At 37.0% G+C, this 26,193-nt stretch overlaps 1 protein-coding gene across 3 annotated transcripts in view; it reads left to right on the forward strand.

Annotated features, from left to right (window-relative positions):
- Window positions 1-26,193, forward strand: part of RAB28 (RAB28, member RAS oncogene family) — a 130,973-nt gene that overhangs the window by 11,121 nt on the left and 93,659 nt on the right. For all 3 annotated transcript variants that reach the window (XM_023206920.1, XM_023206919.2, XM_023206921.3), the window contains exon 4: window positions 16,142-16,271. In XM_023206920.1, coding sequence (XP_023062688.1) covers window positions 16,142-16,271 — 130 coding nt within the window. The remainder of the gene's footprint in view (window positions 1-16,141; window positions 16,272-26,193) is intronic.

Consider the following 26,193-nt stretch of genomic DNA (forward strand, 5'->3'; position numbering starts at 1 on the left):
ACCATGTTGCTCATAATAAATGATTCTATAGGATGGAGATATAGTATGTTAAGCACTGCTGTACAAAGTTTGGTTCATGTCAAGTACCATTGCCTTGATTGTGGATGAAAAATAGATTCTGATTTATTTTATAAAATATTCAGAGAAGGACAGTATGGTTATAGAGGCTAATATGGTTCTGAATCACATATAAAGGCCCCAGAGTTTTGATTTTTTGCATTGCTGATATAGAGATTTGGCTCTTAAAGCCCTTATCTTTTATACATGGTTCTTTGTCTCCTGCAAAATTTTTCTGTTCACATTTATAGCATTTTCATCTGTGGTTAAGTGACTTTGATATTTTATGCATGTTCATTTTTCTCTTAAAAAGTACATCTCAGAATTTTGTGTATGGCTTTTTTGTTTTATTTATTTATTTATTTTTCTCTTTTAAACTGATTAAAGTGGATACTAAGCTAGATAAAACTTGCTGGACAGAGATTTGTGGGAAGCCACAGTTTCATTCATGTGGTTGATAACATGGGAAAATAACACTCTTATCTTTGTTCCATAAAATCTGTCTATAAGGCCATATATAGGATTTTTAAGAAAATGAAGATTCAATCTAACTTCTAATGAAATTTGACTCTTGGTGTCAAATGGAATAGTCTTTTATGATTTATAGGTGCAACCAGAGTTAGTGGAGAACAGGAGGACTTTATGCATTTCAGGGTAAATAATAATATATGATTCAATTAATACATTTTTTCTTTCCTTAAAAATTAAGGGAATATTATGCCCATGTGTTGAATTCTATTAATTCTATCTTCAAATCATTTAAAAATTTATTATCTAATTTATTTAAATTATTTAAGATTTATTACTATTATATAAAAATTAATATTGATGTGAAATTTGTGTATTATAAAGTTAACCATTCTAAAGTGTATAATCAGCTATACGCAGTGGCTCATGCCTGTAATCCCAGCTAATTGGGAGGCACAGGTGGGAGGATCACTTGAGCCCAGGATTTTGAGGTTGCAGTGAGCTGTGATCACACTACTGCACTTCAGTCTGGGTGACAAGTGACACTCCATCTTTAAAAAACAAAATAAATAAAAAATAAATTATATAATCAGTATCATTTAGTGTACTCACAGTATTTTGTGACCATTTCCTTAAGTCAGTTTTTGACAGTATATATTTTATGTTATTACAAAGCTGCCTACAATCAGCAGACATTAATGAGAACATTGGTAGACATTTCAAGAATTTCCATCTTTTTTGAAAGTCCGTAAGTTTAGTAAAATGTCTTCATTATTTTTTAAGGTACTTTATTTCTTGGGAGAAAGTGAATGTTATATTTCTTAGAACTTGTTGTATAAGGTTTCTATCTTGAAGGTACATACTGACTTTTTCCTCTCTTGGTAGTGAGTTTTATTGTTTTCACTTTACGATTGCTGTGACTCTTATAATCATGTACTGTGTTTTTATTAAACAACAATGTACAGTATTTCTGAGAAATTCATGAATCTTTCTATGAAATTGCCTGACAAAACTGGGAATTCTGAGATGATGAAATGAATTGTTAAAAATAGATGATAGGGCATGGTGGCAGGCACCTGTAGTCCTTGATACTTGAGAGACTGGTATGGGAGGATTACTTGAGCCCAGAAGTTTGGGGACTGGAGTGAGCTATGATCATGCCATTCTACTCCAGCCTGGGTGAAAGAGCGAGACTCAGTTTATAAAGAAAAAAAAAAAAAAAAAAAGGATGATAATATAATAACTTTTTTCTGCTTTCCAGAGGTTCCAAATAAATGCTGTGTTAAGTACATAAAGTCATTGACCAGTGGTCTATTTTGTTAAACTATTTTTAAATTCTATATCCAGGCTAGAGAGGCTATGACTCATTATTTACTACTATAAATTGGAGAAAATGTTACTTTCCAAAACCAGTGATTTCAAAAACATCCTAATAGCATTTTAATAAACTCAATAATTTTCTATAATAATATAATTATTACTCAAAGTAGATCTATATTGCTTCTGCAGTTATAGATGCTTTATATTACCTATCTCATGAGTACTTTGGATTTTGGTATACTACAGGACAGAAATCTTCCACAGAAACGTTGAGACAAGCTTTTTCAGGATGTCGGTTTAATGTGTTATTTAGGGTTTTGTTTTAGGTTCTCTAACTTCTGTATTGTATATAGAAAGAATTATACATGTCTGGGTCATTAAACTAATCAATCTGTTTCTTTAAAGCATTTCTTAACAGCTGCATAGAAGCTTATTTGTAGGCTGGGAGTTAACGTGGACCCAAATAAAAACGATTATTTTACCCTCTTCACTCCCCTTACCCACAGCAACATTTAAACGTTAGCAGTAGCCTGTTGAAAGTGTTAGTGAAAACTAAATTGAATTGACACCCCAAAAAGAATTAGTGAGGTCTTTTGACAAGAACTAGTTCTAAGAATTGAAATATGTCCCAGTTAAATTCCCAGATTTTAAATTAACTTAAAAATTTCTAGGAGTCTTTAGAAAGATGTTATAGGCGATTTTTCATAGTGGTTAAGAGCAAACACACAGTACATAGTGTTTAGTGCCCTGTAACCTGTGGCTAACAGAGGCTAATAACAAACCTCAGAGAAGGACTGGATGTTTCATTTTTGTAGCTCTTTCTGTCCTGGAATCTAAGTGGTTTGCAAACACTGACCCACTGAGCATAAACTCAATGAAGTGTAGTCACTTGTGAGGTAGAACATAACCACTATTATGTACCAGTGGCCCCACACAGATGAGCCTGCTTTTTAAGTACCAACAAAAGGATTTGGTGCCTACATGATAGCTAGGGAGAGAGTGCATCTTAAAACTGGACTCTGCAAGACCTTCTGCTCTCTTTTGCTGTAAGTTTTTTAGTTGGATATTTACCAACTTATAACATGTTTGTGCACTTTCTTTGTGTATTTCTTACAGGTTATACTTATAAAGCAAGATATATGTTGTTATGGCTATTATATAATCTGTATGATTGAATTCATTTCTATATATAACTAAAAAACTAAAGCAGATTATTTGTCTTGCATATAAGGGAGAAAACAAATAACCTGCATTTTGGGAATGGGAGAACCTTTCATTTTTTGAGAACGTTAAACAGTAACAGTGTGTGTACTGTGTTTAGCACATGTTACACTGAAGAACTATATCTATGCAATGCTTTACAAGACTGTTACTTGGTAGGCACCAGTGTTTGTTCTTTCAAAACTTCTGTCAAGGCCAGGTCAGTGGGTCATAATCTCAGTGCTTTAGAGGGCCAAGGCAGGATAATTGCTTAAAGTCAGAAGCATGAGACCAGCCTAAGCAACATAGTGAGACCTTTTCTCTACAAAAAATTTAAAAAATTAGCTGGTCACTGTGGTATATGCTTGTAGTCCTAACTACTAGAGAGTCTGAGATGGGAGGATTATTTGAGCCCAGGAGTTGAAGGCTGCAGTGAGCCATGACTGCATTCCAGCCTGGGGAACAGAGCAAGACCCCATCTCTTAAAAAAAAAAAATTGCTGTCAATTATTACCTTGAAAATGGTATCCATTTGATTTACTCTCTCATCATGCTTATTAGATATGGTGGTAAGTGAAATAGATGAAAACAAACTACTATATAAACTAGCATTATATAATATTTACCAAAAATCTTGATGTTTACAAAATACTATGGATGGTAGTATTTTCTTGGAATCGAAGTTGGAGGAAGGCAGTTAAGGCATAAAATGAAGGAAACTGTTGTTGAAGAGGGATTTATAAAACTTGAAATCTGATTTCCAAAGGTCATGTAGAAGATTTGGGAAGAAGAACAGCAGCTGAAAGGTAAATTGGGAAGTGGAAGGAAAGGATGGTATGGGGTTGAAGACATAGGAGAGAGATAAATGTCAGATATGTGGTTGATAACAAAAGTTATCTGGGACATGAGACATGACGATGGATTTAGATGACCGTAAGATTGCCAAGAAAATTAGATCCAGAAGTTCCCAAGTAGGCTGCAAGATGTATTCCATGTTTGAGGGAGTTGTACTTTCTTGTGGCTGAGAAGATTCCGATAGTTTTCTGGAAGTGATCAGAAGAGTTCTGGATTGATTGATGTGGTCAGAGACTTAGGGATTTGAGGGTGCTGGTATTTGAGGGATTTGAGGCTCCTGAAGAGGTGAGTACTGAGAGGTCTGGCTTTGAGGCTGGTGAGTAGAGGCCCTGAGAGTCAATAGTTTTGATAATGTGTGTCTTTTAAAGATTTGGTCCATTATATTTATATTGTCAAATTCGTGGTCACAAAGTTGTTTATATTATTTTTTTAATGTCTGTGGAATAGGTAGTGAAGACCTTTATTAATTAATGTTGTTAACATGTGTCTTCTCTCTCCCTCCCTTTGTTTTTGGTTAGCCTGACTAGAGGTTTGTCAATTTTACTGATCTTTTTTTAAAAAAACAGCTTTTGGCTTTGTTGATTTTTCTCTGTTGTCTTCTTCTTTAATTTTGATTATTTCTTCCCTAATTTTTAATTACTTTCTTCTGCTCGCTTTAGACTGAAATTACTCTTCTTCCTCTAGTTTCCTACAGTGGAAGCTTAGATTATTGATTTTTCTGCTTTTCTAATACATGCATTCAATGCTAAACACTTTCCCTAAGCACTGCTTTTTCTGTGTTCCACAAGTTTTGGTAGGTTGCATATATTTTGTTTTTGGTTCAAACTATTTTAAAATTATTTTTGAGACTTCTTTGATGTTTGTGTTATTTAGAATATGTTGTTTAATCTTCACATACTTTGAGTTTTTAAAGCTATTTTACTGTTACTGATTTCTGGTTATAGTTTGAGAACATGGTTTATGTGATTTCTGTTTTTACAAACATGTTAAGGTATATGTTATGGGCCAGAATGTAGTTTGTCTTGGTGAATGTTTCATGAGAGCTAGGGAATAGTGCGTATTCTAATGAATACAGTAGTCTATAAATGTCAATTAGATGAAGTTGATTGTTAGTGTTGTTCAGATCAACTATACCCTTACTGATTTTCTGTTTGCTTAATGAAAAAAGTCTTCAACTCTAGGGGGATCTGCAGATTTAGAACTCCTTGCAGTTCTATCAGTTTTGGCCTCATATATTTTGATGCCATGTTATTAGGTGCATATATAGAGAGGACTGTTATGTCTTCTTGGAGGACTGACTTATCATTATGCCAGTCTTGTCTTTAAACTTGATAATTTTCCTTATTCTGAAGTCTGCTTTGTCTCAAATTATGTAGCTACTCCAGCTTTCTTTTCATTAATGTTTTCATGGTGCTTTTCTATGCCTTTACTGCTAACCTGTCTGTGTCTTTATATGTAAGGTCAGTTTTCCGTAGGTAGAGTCTTCTTTTCTCATCTCCTTTGACAATCTGTCTTTTAACTTGTGTATTAAATTCACATACAGAGTGGTTATTGGGATAGCTGGGTTAACGTCTGTCGTGTTCGTTTTCTATTCTTTGCACATTTTCTTTGTTTATCCCCTCTCTGCTTTCTCTGGTTTTATTTGAGTATTTTCTCTCCTGTTTTAGCATATCAATCATACTTCAAAATTTTTTTTAGTGATCGTTCTAGAGTTTGCAATATACATTTTAAACTAAGTTTAGTGTTAAATGACACTGTATTGCTTCATGTGTAGTGCAGGTCCCTCAGAATATTCTCAGTTCATCCTTTTTGTTCCTTATGGCGTGGCTGTCATTCATCTCACTTATCTGTATGCTGTAATCATCCAGTACATTATTATTACTTTAAACAGTTGTATTTTATACCAATTAACAATAAGAAAAATAATTGATACTATGTTATCTTCATTTTTTCCTTTTCTGATATTCACTCACTCTTTTTTTTACATTCTGTATGATTTTATTTAAAAAATGTTAACTTTTGTTGTAAACTGGCAGTTTATAATTGGTTATATTTATGGAGTATAGAGTGATGTTATGATTTATGAATACAATGTGGAATAATTAATTCAAGTCAATTAGCATATTCATTATCTCAAGTCCTTATAACTTTTTTATGTTGAGAACATTTGAAGTTTACTCTTTTAGCAATTTTGAAATGTATGATATGTAATTATTAACTGTTTTAACCACACTATGCAATAATTCTCAAAAAAACCTTTATATCTCCTGAGATTTTGTACCCTTTGACTGTTTCCCCATTTACCCCAACCCCTAGCCTCTGCAACCACCAGTCTACTCCCTACTTCTGAGTTTGATTACTTCAGATTTCACGTAAGTGAGAACATGCAACATTTGTTTTTTTGTGCCTGGCTCATTTCACTTAGCTTAATGTTTTCCAGTTCCATCCATGCTGTTGCGAGTGAGAGACTTTTCTTTTTTTGAGGCTTATGGTATTCCATTATGCATATATACATGATTTTCTTTATCCATTCATTTGTTGATGGACACTTAGGTTGATTACATAGCTTGGTTATTGTGACAGTGCTGCAACAAACATGGGAGTGCAAAAACCTCTTTGACAAACTGATTTCAAATCTTTGGGTAAATACACAGAAGTAGGATTGTTGGATCATATTCTTAGTTTTTTTTGAGGAACCTCCACACAGTTTCCCATATTGGCTATTCTTCTTTACATTTTCACTGAGAGTGTACAGAGGTCCCTTTTCTCTATATCCTCGCTGATACTTGTTATCTTTCATCTTTTTGATAATAGCCATTCTGACAGGTATAAGAGGATAATTTTTTTTGCTTTTAATTTGCATTTATCTGGTGATGTTCAGCATTTAAAAAATATATCTGTTAGTCATTTGTCTTGTGAGTAATGTCTTTACAGGTCTCTTGCCAATTTTTAAATTTAGTTTTTTGTTTTCTTGCTATGGAGTTGTTTGAGTTCCTGGTATATTTTGGATGTTAACCCCTTCTTGGATGTATGACTTGAAAATATTTTAATTTGTAGGTTGTCTCTGCACACTGTTAATTTTTTTCTCCTTTGCTGCACAGAAGCTTTTTAGTTTTCCTGTATTGGCTATCGCTTTTGTTGCCTGTGGTTTTGGAGTGAAATTCAAAAAATTATTACCCAGACCAATATTTTGTAGTTTTCCTCCCTAAATTTTCTTGTAGTAATTTTGTAGTTTTTGGTCTTACTTTGAAATCTTTACTCGATTTTGAGTTGATTTTTGTATATGTTGTGAGATATTGTTCTGCATGTGGATATCTAGTTTTCCCAAAACCATTTATTGAAGAGGCTGTCCTTTTTCCATTGTGTTTCTAGCTCTGTTGTTGAAAATCAATTGACTGTACATGTATGACTCATTTCTGGACTCTCTATGTTCTGTTGGTCAGTGTGTCTGTTTTTTGCTGGTACCATGGTGCTATAATTACCATAGCTTTGTAATATAGTTTCAAATCAAGTAGTGTGATGCCTGCAGCTTTGTTTTTCCTATGTGTTTGTGCTCATGATTGCCTTGGTTATTTGAGTTTTTTCATGCTACTCATTTTTTCCTATGTAGAGTTTAGTTTCTGACCCATATCATTTTCCCTCTCCCTGAAGGACCTCTTTTAATGTTTCCTTCAGAGTAGGTTTGCTGACAATGAATGCTCTGTTTTTGTTTTTCTGAGATCTTTATTTCTCCTTTACTTATGATAATTTTGAGGAGTATAGAATTCTAGGTAGTTTTTTTTTTTTAATTTTAATTTTCTGCTAGTATTTTTTTAAAATTATTATACTTTAAGTTCTAGGGTACATGTGCACAATGTGCAGGTTTGTTACATATGTATACATGTGTGATGTTGGTGTGCTGCACCCATTAACTCATCGTTTACATTAGGTATATCTCCTGATGCTATCCCTCCCCACTCCCCCCACCTGACAACAGGCCCCGGTGTGTGATGTTCCTCTTCATGTGTCCAAGCATTCTCATTGTTCAATTCTCCCTTATGAGTGAGAACATGCGGTGTTTGGTTTTCTGTCCTTGCGACAGTTTGCTGAGAATGATGGTTTCCAGCTTCATCCATGTCCCTACAAAGGACATGAACTCATCCATTTTATGGCTGCATAGTATTCCATGGTGTATATGTGCCACGTTTTCTTAATCCAGTCTGTCACAGATGGACATTTGCGTTGATTCCAAGTCTTTGCTATTGTGAATAGTGCCGCAATAAACATACGTGTGCATGTGTCTTTACAGCAGCATGATTTGTAATCCTTTGGGTATATACCCAGTAATGGGATGGCTGGGTCATATGGTACTTCTAGTTCTAGATCCTTGAGGAATCGCCACACTGTCTTCCACAGTGGTTGAACTAGTTTGCAGTCCACCAACAGTGTAAAAGTGTTCCTATTTCTCTACATCCTCTCCAGCACCTGTTGTTTCCTGACTTTTTAGTGATCACCATTCTAACTGGTGTGAGATGGTATTTCATTGCGGTTTTGATTTGCATTTCTCTGATGGCTAGTGATGATGAGCAGTTTTCCATGTGTCTGTTGGCTGCATAAATGTTTTCTTTTGAGAAGTGTCTGTTTATATCCTTTGCCCACTTTTTGATGGGGTTGTTTGATTTTTTTTCTTGTAGATTTATTTAAGTTCTTTGTAGATTCTGGATATTAGCCCTTTGTCAGATGGGTAGATTGCAAAAGTTTTCTCCCATTCTGTAGGTTGCTTGTTCACTCCGATGGTAGTTTCTTTTGCTGTGCACAAGTTCTTTAGTTTAATTAGATCCCATTTGTCAATTCTGGCTTTTGTTGCCATTGCTTTTGGCGTTTTAGACATGAAGTCCTTGCCCATGCCTATGTCCTGAATGATATTGCCTAGGTCTTCTTCTAGGGTTTTTATGGTTTTAGGTCTAACATTTAAGTCTTTAATCCATCTTGAATTAATTTTTGTATAAGAGGTAAGGAAGGGACCTAGTTTCAACTTTCTACATATGGCTAGCCAGTTTTCCTAGCACCATTTATTAAATAGGGAATCCTTTCCCCATTTCTTGTTTTTGTCAGGTATGTCAAAGATCATATGGTTGTAGATGCATGGTATTATTTCTGAGGGCTCTGTTCTGTTCCATTGGTCTATAACTCTGTTTTGGTACCAGTATCATGCTGTTTTGGTTACTGTAGCCTTGTAGTATAGTTTGAAGTTAGGTAGCATGATGCCTCCAGCTTTGTTCTTTTGGCTTGGGATTATTTTGGCAATGCGGGCTCTTTTTTGGTTCCATATGAACTTTAAAGTTGTGTTTTCCAATTCTGTGAAGGAAGTCATTGGTAGCTTGGTGGGGATTTCATTGAATCTGTAAATTACCTTGGGCAGTATGGCCATTTTCACAACATTGATTCTTCCTATCCATGAGCATGGTATGTTCTTCCATTTGTTTGTGTTCTCTTTTATTTCATTGAGCAGTGGTTTGTAGTTCTCCTTGAAGAGTTCCTTCACATGCTTTGTAAGTTGTATTCCTAGGTATTTTATTCTCTTTGAAACAGTTGTGAATGGGAGTTCACTCATGATTTGGCTCTCTGTTTGTCTGTTATTAGTGTATAGGAATGCTTGTGATTTTTGCACACTGATTTTGTACCCTGAGACTTTGCTGAAATTGCTTATCAGCTTAAGGAGATTTTGGGCTGAGACAATGGGGTTTTCTATATATACAATCATGTCATCTGCAAAAGGGACAATTTGACTTCCTCTTTTCCTAATTGAATACCCTTTATTTCTTTCTCCTGTCTGATTTCCCTGGCCAGAACTTTCAACACTATGTTGAATAGGAGTGGTGAGAGAGGACATCCCTGTCTTGTGCCAGTTTTCAAGGGGAATGCTTCCAGTTTTTGCCCATTCAGTATGATATTGGCTGTGGATTTGTCAAAAATAACTCTTATTATTTTGAGATACGTCCCATCAATACCTGATTTATTGTGAGTTTTTAGCACGAAGGGCTGTTAAATTTTGTCAAAGACCTTTTCTGCATCTGTTGAGATAATCATGTGGTTTTTGTCTTTGGTTCTCTTTTTATGCTGGATTACGTTTATTGATTTGCGTATGTTGAACCAGCCTTGCATCCCAGGGATGAAGCCCACTTGATCATGGTCGGTAAGCTTTTTGATGTGCTGCTGGATCCGGTTTGCCAGTATTTTATTGAGGATTTTTGCATCGATGTTCATCAGGGATATTGGTCTAAAATTCTCTTTTTTTGTGTGTGTCTCTGTCAGGCTTTGGTGTCAGGATGATGTTGGCCTCATAAAATGAGTTAGGGAGGATTCCCTCTTTTTTATCAATTGGAATAGTTTCAGAAGGAATGGTACCAGCTCCTCCTTGTACCTCTGGTAGAATTCAGCTGTGAATCCATCTGGTCCTGGACATTTTTTGGTTGGTAGGCTATTAATTATTGCCTCAATTTCAGAGCCTGGTATTGGTCTATTCAGGAATTCAGCTTCTTCTTGGTTTAGTCTTGGGAGGGTGTATGTGTCCAGGAATTTTTCCATTTCTTGTAGATTTTCTAGTTTATTTGCATAGAGGTGTTTATAGTATTCTCTGATGGTAGTTTGTATTTCTGTGGGATCGGTAGTGATAACTCCTTTATCATTTTTTATTGGATCTATTTGATTCTTCTGTCTTCTTTATTAGTCTTGCTAGCAGTCTATCAATTTTGTTGATCTTTTCAAACAACCAGTTCCTGGATTCACTGATATTTTGAAGGGTTTTTTGTGTCTCTGTCTCCTTTAGTTCTGCTCTGATCTGAGTTATTTCTTGCCTTCTGCTAGCTTTTGAATGTGTTTGCTCTTGCTTCTCTAGGTCTTTTAATTGTGATGTTAGGGTGTCAGTTTTAGATCTTTCCTGCTTTCTCTTGTCAGTTTTAGATCTTTCCTGCTTTCTCTTGTGGGCATTTAGTGCTATAAATTTCCCTGTGTACACTGCTTTAAATGTGTCCCAGAGATTCTCTTATGTTGTGTCTTTGTTCTCATTGGTTTCAAGGAACATCTTTATTTCCGCCTTCATTTCATTACATACCCAATAGTCATTCAGGAGCAGGTTGTTCAGTTTCCATGTAGTTGAGCGGTTTTGAGTGAGTTTCTTAATCCCAAGTTCTAATTTGATTGCATTGTGGTTTGAGAGACAGTTTGTTATAATTTCTGTTCTTTTACATTTGCTGATTTCACTTCGTTCTCTTCTTATTCGCATGGTTTCTGATGAGGTGTTCTCTGTAATTTTTCTGCTTTTTCATTTATGGATAAGATATTTTCTCTATTCTTCTAGCTTCTTTCAAGATTTCTCTGTTTTTTTTCTTTTGAGCAATTTGAATATATGCCTAGATATAGAGTTTTTGGTATGTATGCAAATTGGTGTTCTCTGAGATTCTTAAATATGTGGTTTGGTGTCTAATTATTTTTGGCAATTTCTTGGTTACTGTTACTTCAAATACTCTCTAAGCTTGATTCTCTCTTCTTCTGATACATCAGCTGTGTGTGTGATGCACCACTTCGAACTGTCCCACTGTTCTTTGATGTTCTGTTTTATACATTGTTTTGTTCTTTTTGCATTTTGGTTGTAGAAGTTTCTATTATCCTGTCTTTAAGTTCACTGATTTTTTTTTCCTATGCTGTGTCCAACAATGTACCCAACAATGGCATTCTTTATTTCTGTTACAGTGTTTTTGATATCTAGCATTTTGTTTTTATTATCCCTTGTTTTATTATCCCTATCTGTGCTTGCATAATGTTTTCTTTTTCCTTTAGAACCCTCAACACATTAGTCATAGTTACTTAAAATTGCCTGTCTAGTAATTACAAAATCTGTTTCATATCTGAGTTTGGTTCTGATGCTTGGTTTCTCTCTTCAAATTACCTTTTGAAATTCCTTGTAATTTTATATTGAAAGCTGGACATGATATACTGAGTAATAAGATTCAGGTAAATAGACTAGTGTGAGGTTTTACGTTGTGCTGTATTTAATATTTACTTTAGCTGTCAGTGCCAGAGGCATTGATTCCTCTAGTATCCTTGTTTTTGCCTCCCTGTCTTTTTTGGTATCTCCAGAAACTCTTTAGGTGAAATCTGTCTTGCAGCTCTTTCAGATGTTGGTGCCCTGGTGATGTTGTGGTAAAGTATGGGGGAGGAGAAGCATGCTATATTCTTATGATAAAGTTTTAGTCTTTAGTGAGCTTGTATTTTGGTACTGTGACCTTCACTCGTGTTTCTTTCTCCTCCCAGTTAGATGAGACAGGCTGGCCACAGGAGGCTGAAGTTAGAAACTTCCCTTTCCAGATGGAATACAATGTTCTGATTAAGCCATTTCTTCTGGAGAGTTTGCCTTTTTTATGGATAATGCTCTGGGTATATTTCACAATGGTTACTTTTTTCCTCTCTTCATGCCAGAGCCTTGAGAGGATCTTTCTTGACTCTTTACTGATAATGTGGTGGGATATCTGGAATCTGGTCGTATATCCATGCAAGTGTGGAGGTAGCCCCTAAGACTGAGGGGGTCTCTAGGAGTTGCTCACTCTTAAGCTAGACCTCAGTCAGCCTCCAGCAGTTTGTCAAAATTATCACTACTATTTCTAGTGGCTGCTACTCCAGGTAGGCAGATCTTGGCTGTAAGTTTTTGGATTTGTTTGTCTTTCCAGATTTCAGGGTGATGATTTGCCTTGCAATATCAGTTTTCTGATGAATCCAAGAAAAGTCACTGATTTTTTCAGTTTGTTCTGCCTTTTTCTTATTGTAAGGACAGGAGTGATGACTTTCAAGTTTTTTTTTACATGTCAGAGTTGAAATTGAAGGTCCTGTAATTCCTTTTATATTTTAACATTTTTAGTTTTCTCATTTTTTTTTTTTTTTTTTTTTTTGAGACGGAGTCTCGCTCTATAGCCCAGGCTGGAGTGCAGTGGCCGGATCTCAGCTCACTGCAAGCTCCGCCTCCGGGGTTTACGCCATTCTCCTGCCTCAGCCTCCCGAGTAGCTGGAACTACAGGCGCCCGCCACCTCGCCCGGCTAGTTTTTTGTATTTTTTAGTAGAGACGGGGTTTCACGGTGTTAGCCAGGATGGTCTCGATCTCCTGACCTTGTGATCCACCCGTCTCGGCCTCCCAAAGTGCTGGGATTACAGGCTTGAGCCATCGCGCCCGGCCAGTTTTCTCATTTTTTCATTTCAGAATTTCACCACAGTGGTACTAGTTATGATGGCAAGAACAAGGAAAAATAATAGTTTTTACATTATAAATGGTACTGAGAATATGAACAAGGAGATGTTTGTGTTGCTAGATAGCTAGGTGAGTGAAGAGGAGTTTATCCTTCTATATTTTTTGTGAATCCTGAAAGATTTCTAGGAATCACCAACTGAAAAATGTTGGGACACATTTGTCTAGATCAGAGATTGGCAGATTTTTCCTGAAAAGAGCTAGATAGTAAATATTTTATGCTTTGCAGGCCATGTTGTCTCTGTTGTAGCCACTCAGCTCTGCAGTTGTAGCACAAAAGCAGTCACTGATAATACTTAAACAAATGATTGTGACTATATTTCAGTAAAAGTTTATCTACAGATACACAGTGTGGGCCAGATTTGACCCATGGGCCATATTTACCAATTTGTGGTCTAGAACAACAGTTTTTAATGTTTTTGTTCCGTAGCTCTCATCCTGTACTGAGTATCAGTAGATGGTGGCCATGTTTTATTTGCATATATTTTACCATATTCAGGTATTGTCACATGTTTGGATAAAGGTTTTCGTATATTAACCAAAAGGGTTCAAAAGGTCTTAAGAGGCAGAGGTCTAGGCTTTATGTGTGAGTTTAAAACCTACCTCAAAGTTGCCATAAAAATGTGATTCTTCTTCACTTAGTTGATAACAAAAAAAAAAATCTACAATTGCATGTAGTATGTTAATTTTAAAATAAGTACTTTATCATTTCACTTTATAATGTAGGCATATCAGGTGTTTTAAAAGTGAGGTAACAAGTGTTGCCCAAGATCAATAGGTGGGACCAGGACTGGAATCCAACAGCAACCTGAGTTCCAATGTAGAGCTCTTTTCAACAAATAATGTATGATATCACCCATGGCAGTTGGAGCCATGTCATGGAGCCAGTAGATTGAAGATTAATCTTCAGATATTAGTTCTGGGGCTTTATTCTTAATAAGAAAAGTGAGATACTGTTTGTTTTAGATAATTCTATGTTGGGCATTATTTCAAAACATCTTGGAAGACAGACAGAAATAGATGTTCAAGTGACCAAAATGAACCCGATGAGTGATTTTGCATATTATAGAGTATTTAAAGCGAAAGGGATCTTAGAGACCATCTAACTCAAATATCGAATTTTAGAGATAAGAAACCTGAGACATGGAGAAGCTAGGTAACTTGGGAGCCAATATGGTTTAATAAAAGAGAATAATAATCCTGGAAGGTCATAATAGAAGTATGCTAGGGCTGGCTTGCTCTAGCTTCAGAGAGTTAATTGTTAAATTTTTAGCAGTTTTTGTGAGCCAGTTATTAAAAACTTTTACAATGAAAAATTACATATAAAGTCACACATTGTATTAAAACAAAGGTGTATGCCTAATCTCTATCACTAATTATTTTACTATGTATTTCTGTTATCTGTGTTCTCGAGGTTGTTTACATCTGCTATATCTGTATGGTGGAAATGTTTTATAATGGTGACTTCCCCAACTCTGTTCAGTGGGTGTCATATTGATAGCTTAAAAATGACTACAGGCTAGCATTTACACCATGAAAATTGGCAAACATTATGGCAAACTCACGCCTGCTGGGCCCTGAACCCCAAGCCAATTGATTAATATTTACCATTGTCTCACTAGTTATGACTTCTGTGTTCTGTACTTGTTTATGTGTTTAGTTTTGCTGCCAGTGAGTTCCTTATGGTTTGGAACTTACATCTATAGAATCCAGCACAATACTTGGAGTTTAGTTGACAGACAAATGTTTTTAATTATTTAGTCTTTGGTTCAAATCCTGGCTCCATCACTTACCTATCAGTATGACTTTGGTTATTTTAACCTCTGTTTATTATTTAAAATGGAAATGATAATACCAGCCTTTCACGATTGGTGTGAGTATTAATGAGAAGACCTTGACGTGTGTTTGGTATACAGTAGGTGCACAGAAGTAGTTGATTACTACTGTTATAACCTAAGAAGTCGACATAAATGCCATTAGGGTTCAGGCTTATGCTGTATGTAGAGCTTTGTATTAAGTGTTTGACCACAAACTGGATGAGAATCAGGAATGTGGCACTGTTATTTTTGTGTGCGTATATACTTCTCCTTCCCACACAAAATAATGAGATAAATTAAAGGAATATGATATATAAGAGGCAGGAAGCAATCCTTCTGTTATATTTGGCATTGCTCAGACTCTTATTACAGTATTATGTCCAGTTTTACATTGCTCATTTTAAAGAGGATGTCAAAAAACTATATGTAGTGTGTCCTGGGAAGAATCAGCAGCTATGATTAAAGGGATAGAAAAATAGGCCCTTTGAGGCAAGTTTAAGGAACTGAGTTTGTTTACTCTGGAAAGGAGATGGTAAAGGAGTTACTTAACCATCTTCAAGTATATGAAGGGTTAGTTTAAGAAAGATGCTCTCAAGTTCTCCAAATGCACAGTGGACTAAAAGAGGAAATCGACATTTCATTTAAAGAAAATTGCGTTAAACACTTAAATTGTCTATCAAGGGATATCATGGAATCTTTGTTTTTGAAAATATTTAAAAAGTAGCAGCAGATGAATATTTATTGAAAAGTTTTAATGTTTGACCTCATGAAAGTGAGAGGTAGGATTGTAGATGTTGTAGCCTTTTCTACTTCTCTGATATGATTTTCTTATATTTACTGTAACTTACCAAGCATATTCCAGGTATCTTATTGGAAGACCACTTACAATTTTGATAAAATTGTGTTTTAACTTGCATTGCATCTTAGTTGCTGGATTTGTCTTGAATGAAAACAGTCACTATTATCAATCTGCTAGTAAGCAATTTAAATGGAAGTTTATATATAAAACACATTTTGTATAAGTTTATATATAATACACATTTGTATTTTTACATCCATTTTGACATATCTGAAGCATTACTCAAGTATTCATTAAGATTTTTTTCACCAAATAGTACTTTACAGATATTTTGTAACTCTTTTGTGACAGGGAGTCCTCTTGGTATATGATATTACAAATTATCAAAGCTTTGAGAATTTAGAAGATTGGTATACTGTGGTGAAGAAAGTGAGCGAGGAGTCAGAAACTCAGCCACTGGTTGCCTTGGTAGGCAATAAAAGTAAGTTATTACTGCTTATTTATGTATGGTACAGTTTACTTGCTGTTGTGGACAGAATGTTTGTGTCCCCCCTCACCCCCAGTATATATGTCGAAGACCTAATCCCCAAAATGATGGTGTCTAGAAGTGGCGTTTTTGGGAGATAATTAGGTCATGAGAGTGGAGCCCTTAAGAATGACATCTGGCAGGGCGCAGTGGCTAATGCTTGTAGTCCCAGCACTTTGGGAGGCCAAGGCAGGGGGATTGCTTGAGGCCAGGAGTTTGGGACAAACCTGGCCAACATAGTGAGACCCTTGTCTCTATTTAATTAAAAAAGAGAATGGAATTAATGCCTTCATAAGAGACATGAGAGAGATAATAATTCTTTCTGCCATGTGAAGATAGGCAAGAAGCTGACTGTCTGCGAACCAGGAAGAATGCCCTCACTGGATCCTGAATCTGTCAGTATCTTGATCTTGGACTTTAGTTACCAGAAGTTTGAGAAATAATGTTTGTGGTTTAGGCCATAGTCTATGTCATTTGTTATGGCAGCCCAAACAGAGGACTTATTGAGACATTTGCCTATCCTGTAGTTTTAATTCCTACAAAGAAAGATTTGATATTTGGAAACAGCTTTTCTGGAGTGAGCAAATTATTTGTGTAGAAAATTCCTAAGAGTGTGTACAATCTTTTCAATAACCGTTTTGCTGCATGGTCTATCATAACTGCTCCACTGCTTTGGTCAATTCCTGTGAAGGTAAGTTTAGGTCTGACAGTGTGTGTTTTGGCTTCCTGTGGTCTAAGAAAGCAACATGGACTATTAAGAACAGCAACACAGCTGCAGATTTTATGATATTGCATTGCAGTTTCAGCTCTGTCCCAGAGGTTTTGAGCAATACATTTCATTAAATGATCCCCTATTTTAGGTAAGAAAGAAGTGTCTACACTGGAATTTTATATGCACTGTTTCTTGCTCCTGTCTCTTATAAACTTCCTCTTCTACGTTTTCGGGTTTGTTCTGAAATATGATTTTTTTTTTTTTTTTTTTGAGAAAGTGTATTAGGGATAAAAGAAGTTCTTGGTAAAAACTACGGGTTTGCTAGTAATTTTGAGACGTGTCTCTTGGGCTATGATAGATAGCAGAGAAAAATTATAAAACTGAACTCAATACGTGAGTGTTTTTTGGTTCCTAGTTCTGCAATGCAGTGACTTAGAAAAAGAGACATTAATAAAGGTTTTCAAATATAGTCATGTGTTGTTTAACAACAGGATATGTTCTAAGAAATGTATTATTAGGCAGTTTCATTGTGTGAACATTATCGATTATATATTAGGGTTCTCTAGAGGGACGGAACTAATAGGATAGATGTATATATGAAAGGGAGTTTATTAAGGAGAATTGATTCACATGATCACGAGGTAAAGTCCCACGATAGGCCATCTGCAAGTTGAAGTGCAAGGAAAGCAGTAGTGGATCAGTCCGAGTCCCAAAACCTCAAAAGTAGGGAAGCCGACAGTGCAGCCTTCAGTCTGGCTGAAGGCTGAGAGCCTCTGGCAAACCACCAGTGTAAGTCCAAAAGTCCAAAAGCCAAAGAACTTGGAGTTTCATGTTCAAGGGCAGGAAGCATCCAGCACAGGAGAAAGATGGAGGCTGGAAGACTCAGCAAATCTGCTTTATTCTAGCCATGCTGGCAGTTGATTAGAGAGTGCCCACCTAGATTGAGGGTGGGTCTGCCTCTCCCAGTCCACTGACTTGAATGTTAATCTCCTTTGGCAACACCCTCAGTGACAGACCCAGGAACAGTACTTTGCATCCTTCACGCCAGTCAAGCTGACACTGAATATTTATCATCACATAGAGTGTATTTACACAAACCTATATGGTATGGCCAACTACACACCTAAGCTATATGGCACAGCCTATTGCTCCTAGGCTGCAAACTTGTATAGCATGTTACCATACTGTAGGCAGTTATAACACAATAGTGAGTATTTCTGTGTGTCAGCATAGAAAAGGTACAGTAAAAATATGGTATAAAAGCTCCATTTTAATCTTATGGGACCACCATCATATATGTGGCCCATTGTTGATAGAAACATTGTTATGCAACACATGAATGTATGTGAAATATTGTATGACTCGATGTTTCCCAACTTATTTGAGGTCAGAAAAAGAGAAAATTACTTCAGATTTTACCCTGGAGAATTTAGGTTAGGTATTATTTCCTGACTACAAGGGTTACTAAATCAATACCTACATACATTACCAAGAGAATTATCTTTTCCAAAGGTCTTAAAAAATGTAGTACATTTTTTTTTCTCTGTAATTGTTTAGGAAGCAGTGCTTCCTGAAAGACCAAACCAAGAGTTTTGCATTATGTGGCTTTGCACACTGGATGAGCATTTAGTAAGTTCAGGCTTAATTTAAAACCATGATGACACAGGTGTGAATGTCATTTCTCTGAGGAGTTAAAAATACAGGCATTATCATATGCTCTGGAAAATGGTGTTACATATCATAGTATGTTTTGGCTTGGGTAGAAATTGTAGTTTGCTTTTTAAAAGCTTTAGTTAAATTTTGCTCATCTGTTTTGCAAACGATTCTTTTTAATTGAGCGAATCAGATGCTTTTCATTTCGTTGAAAATCCCCCTTTGGCAAATCATGTTTTGATGAGCTTAAGTTCTGTTTCTGGGTTCAGCTTCTCATTTTAGTTGTCATACAAAGCGTTGGCTTATATTACGGTTAAGTATGCGCTTTATAAAGGAGGCTTCACATTACCTTATGAGAAATTATAGAGTGTCTGTGAGAGAGGGGTTATAATTTGTTTTAATTTTTTTCAGGATATAATCTAACTACCACTTGGGATAATGGAGTAGTGGTGCATAATTATATATATTATGTTATGTGTATGCTGTCCTGTGAGGCATCCACCGTTGGTCACTGTCAAAGACAGGCTGTTAGAGTAGATGGGCTATTGGACTGCACTGGTGGTGGCATGCCCAGGTTTTAAAAACAAATATTTGTACAAGTTATTTGAATTTATGCAAGAAATTGATACAATGTTATGTTGGAGATTTAATAGCATAAAAGACAAGACCTTTTTTTTTTTTTTTTTTTTTTTTTTTTTACTTTTGGCATAGCTATAACCCCTTTCTTGTATGTATTTATAATATACTCTTTCAGAATGAGATTATATATCAGTATATGCAGTCACACAGAATGTTATATATGTAAGATAAAGAGATTATAGATAAATATTTTCCTGAATATTATTTACTACATAATCTGTCACTGGCCCAATTTCATGTGATCAAGTAATGAAAGATCCTTCTGCAGTTAAGCCTATTAGGGCTTTAACCCTAGGTCTCCTGAATATATTTTGATTTCTATTTCCAAATTAATGTTATGTTGGTATGGTATAGTAGTATGTACTTATTTTCTTTTGTGGGGGATATAATTATATTAAAAAGCAATACAGTTAACAAAGATTTTTCACACTGGTTAAAGGCAAAGCAAGAGATGTGATGGGAAGACATGTGAAGCTGGATTATTATACTCATTACATAAACATAGTCATCTTCTTCCTAAATGTGGTTTTGAAATTTATCATTGTGTACCTTTCTTTACAACTTAGATAGAATGCATATGTTGAAAAGAAATGTGTAGGCTGTGGAGATACTGGTAGCAGTAGCCAGCTTTTAGTTAGTAGAAGGAGGGAGAGAAAAAGAGAGGGTGAATACACATCTCCATACAAGTTACAAGATTACCTGCTTTTTATTAAAATATATTAAACCTTCAGAAATTTGGGCTGAGGATAGAGGATATTCTGATATAAAGATGAATTATGGACTCATTTTTATGAAAAGTTAAATTTTATGGTTAAATATCCAGAGTAACTAGAGTAGGTTAATGAAATGGCAAATAGAGGAAGAGACTTCTTTATTTTTATTTTTTGTTTATTTTTTATTTTATTATACTTTAAGTTCTAGGGTACATGTGCATAACGTGCAGGTTTGTTACATATGTATACTTGTGCCATGTGGGTGTGCTGCACCCATCAACTCATCAGCACCCATCAACTGGTCATTTACATCAGGTATAACTCCCAATGCAGTCCCTCCCCCCTTCCCCCTCCAGGTGATAGGCCCCAGTGTGTGATGTTCCCCTTCCCGAGTCCAAGTGATCTCATTGTTCAGTTCCCACCTATGAGTGAGAACATGCGGTGTTTGGTTTTCTGTTCCTGCGATAGTTTGCTAAGAATGATGGTTTCCAGCTGCATCCATGTCCCTACAAAGGACGCAAACTCATCCTTTTTTATGGCTGCATAGTATTCCGTGGTGTATATGTGCCACATTTTCTTAATCCAGTCAGTCACAGATGGACATTTGGGTTGATTCCATGTCTTTGCTATTGTGAATAGTGCCGCAATAAACATACGTGTGCATGTGTCTTTACAGCAGCATGATTTGTAATCCTTTGGGTATATACCCAGTAGTGGGATGGCTGGGTCATATGGTACTTCTAGTTCTAGATCCTTGAGGAATCGCCATACTGTTTTCCATAATGGTTGAACTAGTTTACAATCCCACCAACAGTGTAAAAGTGTTCCTATTTCTCCACATCCTCTCCAGCACCTGTTGTTTCCTGACTTTTTAATGATTGCCATTCTAACTGGTGTGAGATGGTATCTCATTGTGGTTTTGATTTGCATTTCTCTGATGGCCAGTGATGATGAGCATTTTTTCATGTGTCTGTTGACTGTATGAATGTCTTCTTTTGAGAAATGTCTGTTCACATCCTTTGCCCACTTTTTGATGGGTTTTTTTTTTCTTGTAAATTTGTTTGAGTTCTTTATAGGTTCTGGATATTAGCCCTTTGTCAGATGAGTAGATTGCAAAAATTTTCTCCCATTCTGTAGGTTGCCTGTTCACTCTGATGGTAGTTTCTTTTGCTGTGCAGAAGCTCTTTAGTTTAATTAGATCCCATTTGTCAATTTTGGCTTTTGCTGCCGTTGCTTTTGGTGTTTTAGACATGAAGTCCTTGCCCATGCTTATGTCCTGAATGGTACTACCCAGATTTTCTTCTAGGGTTTTTATGGTATTAGGTCTAACATTTAAGTCTCTAATCCATCTTGAATTAATCTTCGTATAAGGAGTAAGGAAAGGATCCAGTTTCAGCTTTCTACTTATGGCTAGCCAATTTTTCCAGCACCATTTATTAAATAGGGAATCTTTTCCCCATTTCTTGTTTTTGTCAGGTTTGTCAAAGATCAGATGGCTGTAGATGTGTGGTATTATTTCTGAGGACTCTGTTCTGTTCCATTGGTCTATATCTCTGTTTTAGTACCGGTACCATGCTGTTTTGGTTACTGTAGCCTTGTAGTATAGTTTGAAGTCAGGTATCGTTATGCCTCCAGCTTTGTTCTTTTGACTTAGGATTGTCTTGGCAATGCGGGCTCTTTTTTGGTTCCATATGAACTTTAAAGCAGTGTTTTCCAATTCTGTGAAGAAACTCATTGGTAGCTTGATGGGGATGGCATTGAATCTATAAATTACCTTGGGCAGTATGGCCATTTTCACGATATTGATTCTTCCTATCCATGAGCATGGTATGTTCTTCCATTTGTTTGTGTCCTCTTTTATTTCACTGAGCAGTGGTTTGTAGTTCTCCTTGAAGAGGTCCTTTACATCCCTTGTAAGTTGGATTCCTAGGTATTTTATTCTCTTTGAAGCAATTATGAAAGGAAGTTCTCTGCTGATTTGGCTCTCTGTTTGTTACTGGTGTATAAGAATGCTTGTGATTTTTGCACATTAATTTTGTATCCTGAGACTTTGCTGAAGTTGCTTATCAGCTTAAGGAGATTTTGGGCTGAGACGATGGGGTTTTCTAAATACACAATCATGTCATCTGCAAACAGGGACAATTTGACTTCTTCTTTTCCTAACTGAATACCCTTGATTTCTTTCTCTTGCCTGATTGCCCTAGCCAGAACTTCCAACACTATGTTGAATAGGAGTGGTGAGAGAGGGCATCCCTGTCTTGTGCCAGTTTTCAAAGGGAACTTTTCCAGTTTTTGCCCATTCAGTATGATATTAGCTGTGGGTTTGTCATAAATAGCTCTTATTATTTTGAGGTACGTTCCATCAATACCGAATTTGTTGAGCGTTTTTAGCATGAAGGGCTGTTGAATTTTGTCAAAAGCCTTTTCTGCATCTATTGAGATAATCATGTGGTTCTTGTCTTTGGTTCTGTTGATATGCTGGATTACGTTGATTGATTTGCGAATGTTGAACCAGCCTTGCATCCCAGGGATGAAGCCCACTTGATCATGGTGGATAAGCTTTTTGATGTGCTGCTGAATCCGGTTTGCCAGTATTTTATTGAGGATTTTTGCATCGATGTTCATCAGGGAGATTGGTCTAAAATTCTCTTTTTTTGTTGTGTCTCTGCCAGGCTTTGGTATCAGGATGATGTTGGCCTCATAAAATGAGTTAGGGAGGATTCCCTCTTTTTCTATTGATTGGAATAGTTTCAGAAGGAATGGTACCAGCTCCTCCTTGTACCTCTGGTAGAATTCAGCTGTGAATCCATCTGGTCCTGGGCTTTTTTTGGTGGGCAGGCTATTAATTGTTGCCTCAATTTCAGAGGCTGCTATTGGTCTATTCAGGGATTCAACTTCTTCCTGGTTTAGTCTTGGAAGAGTGTACGTGTCCAGGAAATTATCCATTTCTTCTAGATTTTCTAGTTGATTTGCGTAGAGGTGTTTATAGTATTCTCTGATGGTAGTTTGTATTTCTGTGGGATCAGTGGTGATATCCCCTTTATCATTTTTTATTGCGTCTATTTGATTCCTCTCTCTTTTCTTCTTTATTAGCCTTGCTAGCGGTCTGTCAATTTTGTTGATCTTTTCAAAAAACCAACTCCTGGATTCATTGATTTTTGGAGGGTTTTTTGTGTCTCTATCTCCTTCAGTTCTGCTCTGATCTTAGTTATTTCTTGCCTTCTGCTAGCTTTTGAATGTGTTTGCTCTTGCCTCTCTAGTTCTTTTAATTGTGATGTTAGAGTGTCAATTTTAGATCTTTCCTGCTTTCTCTTGTGGGCACTTAGTGCTATAAATTTCCCTCTACATACTGCTTTAAATGTGTCCCAGAGATTCTGGTATGTTGTATCTTTGTTCTCATTGGATTCAAAGAACATCTTTATTTCTGCTTTCATTTCGTTATGTACCCAGTAGTCATTCAGGAGCAGGTTGTTCAGTTTCCATGTAGTTGAGCGGTTTTGATTGAATTTCTGAGTCCTGAGTTCTAGTTTGATTGCACTGTGGTCAGAGAGACAGTTTGTTATAATTTCTGTTCTTTTACATTTGCTGAGGAGTGCTTTACTTCCAATTATGTGGTCAATTTTGGAATAAGTGCGATGTGGTGCTGAGAAGAATGTATATTCTGTTGACTTGGGGTGGAGAGTTCTATAGATGTCTATTAGGTCCGCTTGGTGCAGAGATGAGTTCAATTCCTGGATATCCTTGTTAACTTTCTGTCTCGTTGATCTGTCTAATGTTGACAGTGGGGTGTTGAAGTCTCCCATTATTATTGTATGGGAGTCTAAGTCCCTTTGTAAGTCTCTAAAGACTTGCTTTATGAATCTGGGTGCTCCTGTATTGGGTGCATATATATTTAGGATAGTTAGCTCTTCCTGTTGAATTGATCCCTTTACCATTATGTAATGACCTTCTTTGTCTCTTCTGATCTTTGATGGTTTAAAGTCTGTTTTATCAGAGACTAGGATTGCAACCCCTGCTTTTTTTTGTTCTCCATTTGCTTGGTAGATCTTCCTCCATCCCTTTATTTTGAGCCTATGTATGTCTCTGCATGTGAGATGGGTCTCCTGAAGACAGCAGACTGATGGGTCTTGACTCTTTATCCAATTTGCCAGTCTGTGTATTTTAATTGGAACATTTAGTCCATTTATATTTAAGGTTAATATTGTTTTGTGTGAACTTGATCCTGCCATTATGATATTAACTGGTTATTTTGCTCGTTAGTTGATGCAGTTTCTTCCTAGCCTCCATGGTCTTTACATGTTGGCATGTTTTTGCAATGGCTGGTACCGGTTGTTCCTTTCCATGTTTAGTGCTTCCTTCAGGGTCTCTTGTAAGGAAGGCCTGGTGGTGACAAAATCTCTAAGCATTTGCTTATCTGTAAAGGATTTTATTTCTCCTTCACTTATGAAACTTAGTTTGGCTGGATATGAAATTCTGGGTTGAAAATTCTTTTCTTGAAGAATGTTGAATATTGGCCCCCACTCTCTTCTGGCTTGTAGAGTTTCTGCCAAGAGATCTGCTGTTAGTCTGATGGGCTTCCCTTTGTGGGTAACCCGACCTTTCTCTCTGGCTGCCCTTAAGATTGTTTCCCTCATTTCAACTTTGGTGAATCTGGCAATTATGTGTCTTGGAGTTGCTCTTCTTGAAGAGTATCTTTGTGTCGTTCTCTGTATTTTCTGAATTTGAATGTTGGCCTGCCCTACTAGGTCGGGGAAGTTCTCCTGGATGATATCCTGAAGTGTGTTTTCCAACTGGGTTCCATTTTCTCCCTCACTTTCAGGCACCCCAATCAGATGTAGATTTGGTCTTTTTACATAATCCCATACTTCTTGCAGGCTTTGTTCATTTCTTTATCTTCTTTTTTCTTTTGGTTTCTCTTCTCGCTTCATTTCATTCATTTGATCCTGAATCGCTGATACTCTTTCTTCCAGTTGATCGAGTCGGTTACTGAAGGTTGTGCATTTGTCACGTATTTCTCGTGTCATGGTTTTCATCTCTGTCAGTTCGTTTATGGCCTTCTCTGCATTAATTAGTCTAGCTGTCAATTCTTCCACTCTTTTTTCAAGATTTTTAGTTTCTTTGCGCTGGGTACGTAATTCCTCCTTTAGCTCTGAGAAGGTTGATGGTCTGAAGCCTTCTCTCATCTCGTCAAAGTCATTCGCTGTCCAGCTTTGATCCGTTGCTGGCGATGAGCTGCGTTCCTTTGGAGTGGGAGATGTGCTCTTATTCTTTAAATTTCCAGCTTTTCTGCCCTACTTTTTCCCCATCTTTGTGGTTTTATCTGCCTCTGGTCGTTGATGATGGTGACGTACTGATGGGGTTTTGGTGTGGGTGTCCTTCCTGTTTGTTAGTTTTCCTTCTAATAGTCAGGACCCTCAGCTGTAGGTCTGTTGGAGATTGCTTGAGGTCCACTCCAGACCCTGTTTGCCTAGGTGTCAGCGGCAGAAGCTGCAGAAGATAGAGTACTGCTGAACAGCAAGTGTACCTGTCTGATTCTTGCTTTGGAAGTTTCCTCTCAGGGGTGTACTCCACCATGTGAGGTGTGGGGTGTCGGTCTGCCCCTAGTGGAGGATGTCTCCCAGTTAGGCTACTCAGGGGTCAGTGACCCACTTGAGCAGGCAGTCTGTCCGTTCTCAGATCTCAACCTCCATGTTGGGAGATCCACTGCTCTCTGCAAAGCTGTGAGACAGAGTTGTTTGCGTCTGCAGAGGTTTCTGCTGCCTTTTTTTTGTTGTTGTTGTTGTTTAGCTGTGCCCTGTCCCCAGAGGTGGAGTCTACAGAGACTGGCAGGCCTCCCTGAGCTGCTGGGAGCTCCACCCAGTCCATCTTCCCAGGGCTTTGTTTACCTACTTAAGCCTCAGCCATGGCGGGCGCCCCTTCCCCAGCCTCGCTGCTGCCTTGCAGTTAGATCGCAGACTGTTGTGCTAGCAATGAAGAAGGCTCCGTGGGCGTGGGACCCTTCTGGCCAGGTGTGGGATATAATCTCCTCGTGTGACCATTTGCTTAAAGCGCAGTATTGGGGTGGGATTTACCCGATTTTCCAGGTGTTGTGTGTCTCAGTTTCCCTGGCTAGGAAAAGGGATTCCCGTCCCCCTTGCGCTTCCCAGGTGAGGCGATGCCT

The sequence above is a fragment of the Piliocolobus tephrosceles genome, chromosome 3, assembly GCF_002776525.5.
Source record: "Piliocolobus tephrosceles isolate RC106 chromosome 3, ASM277652v3, whole genome shotgun sequence".
Lineage (NCBI taxonomy): Eukaryota > Metazoa > Chordata > Mammalia > Primates > Cercopithecidae > Piliocolobus > Piliocolobus tephrosceles.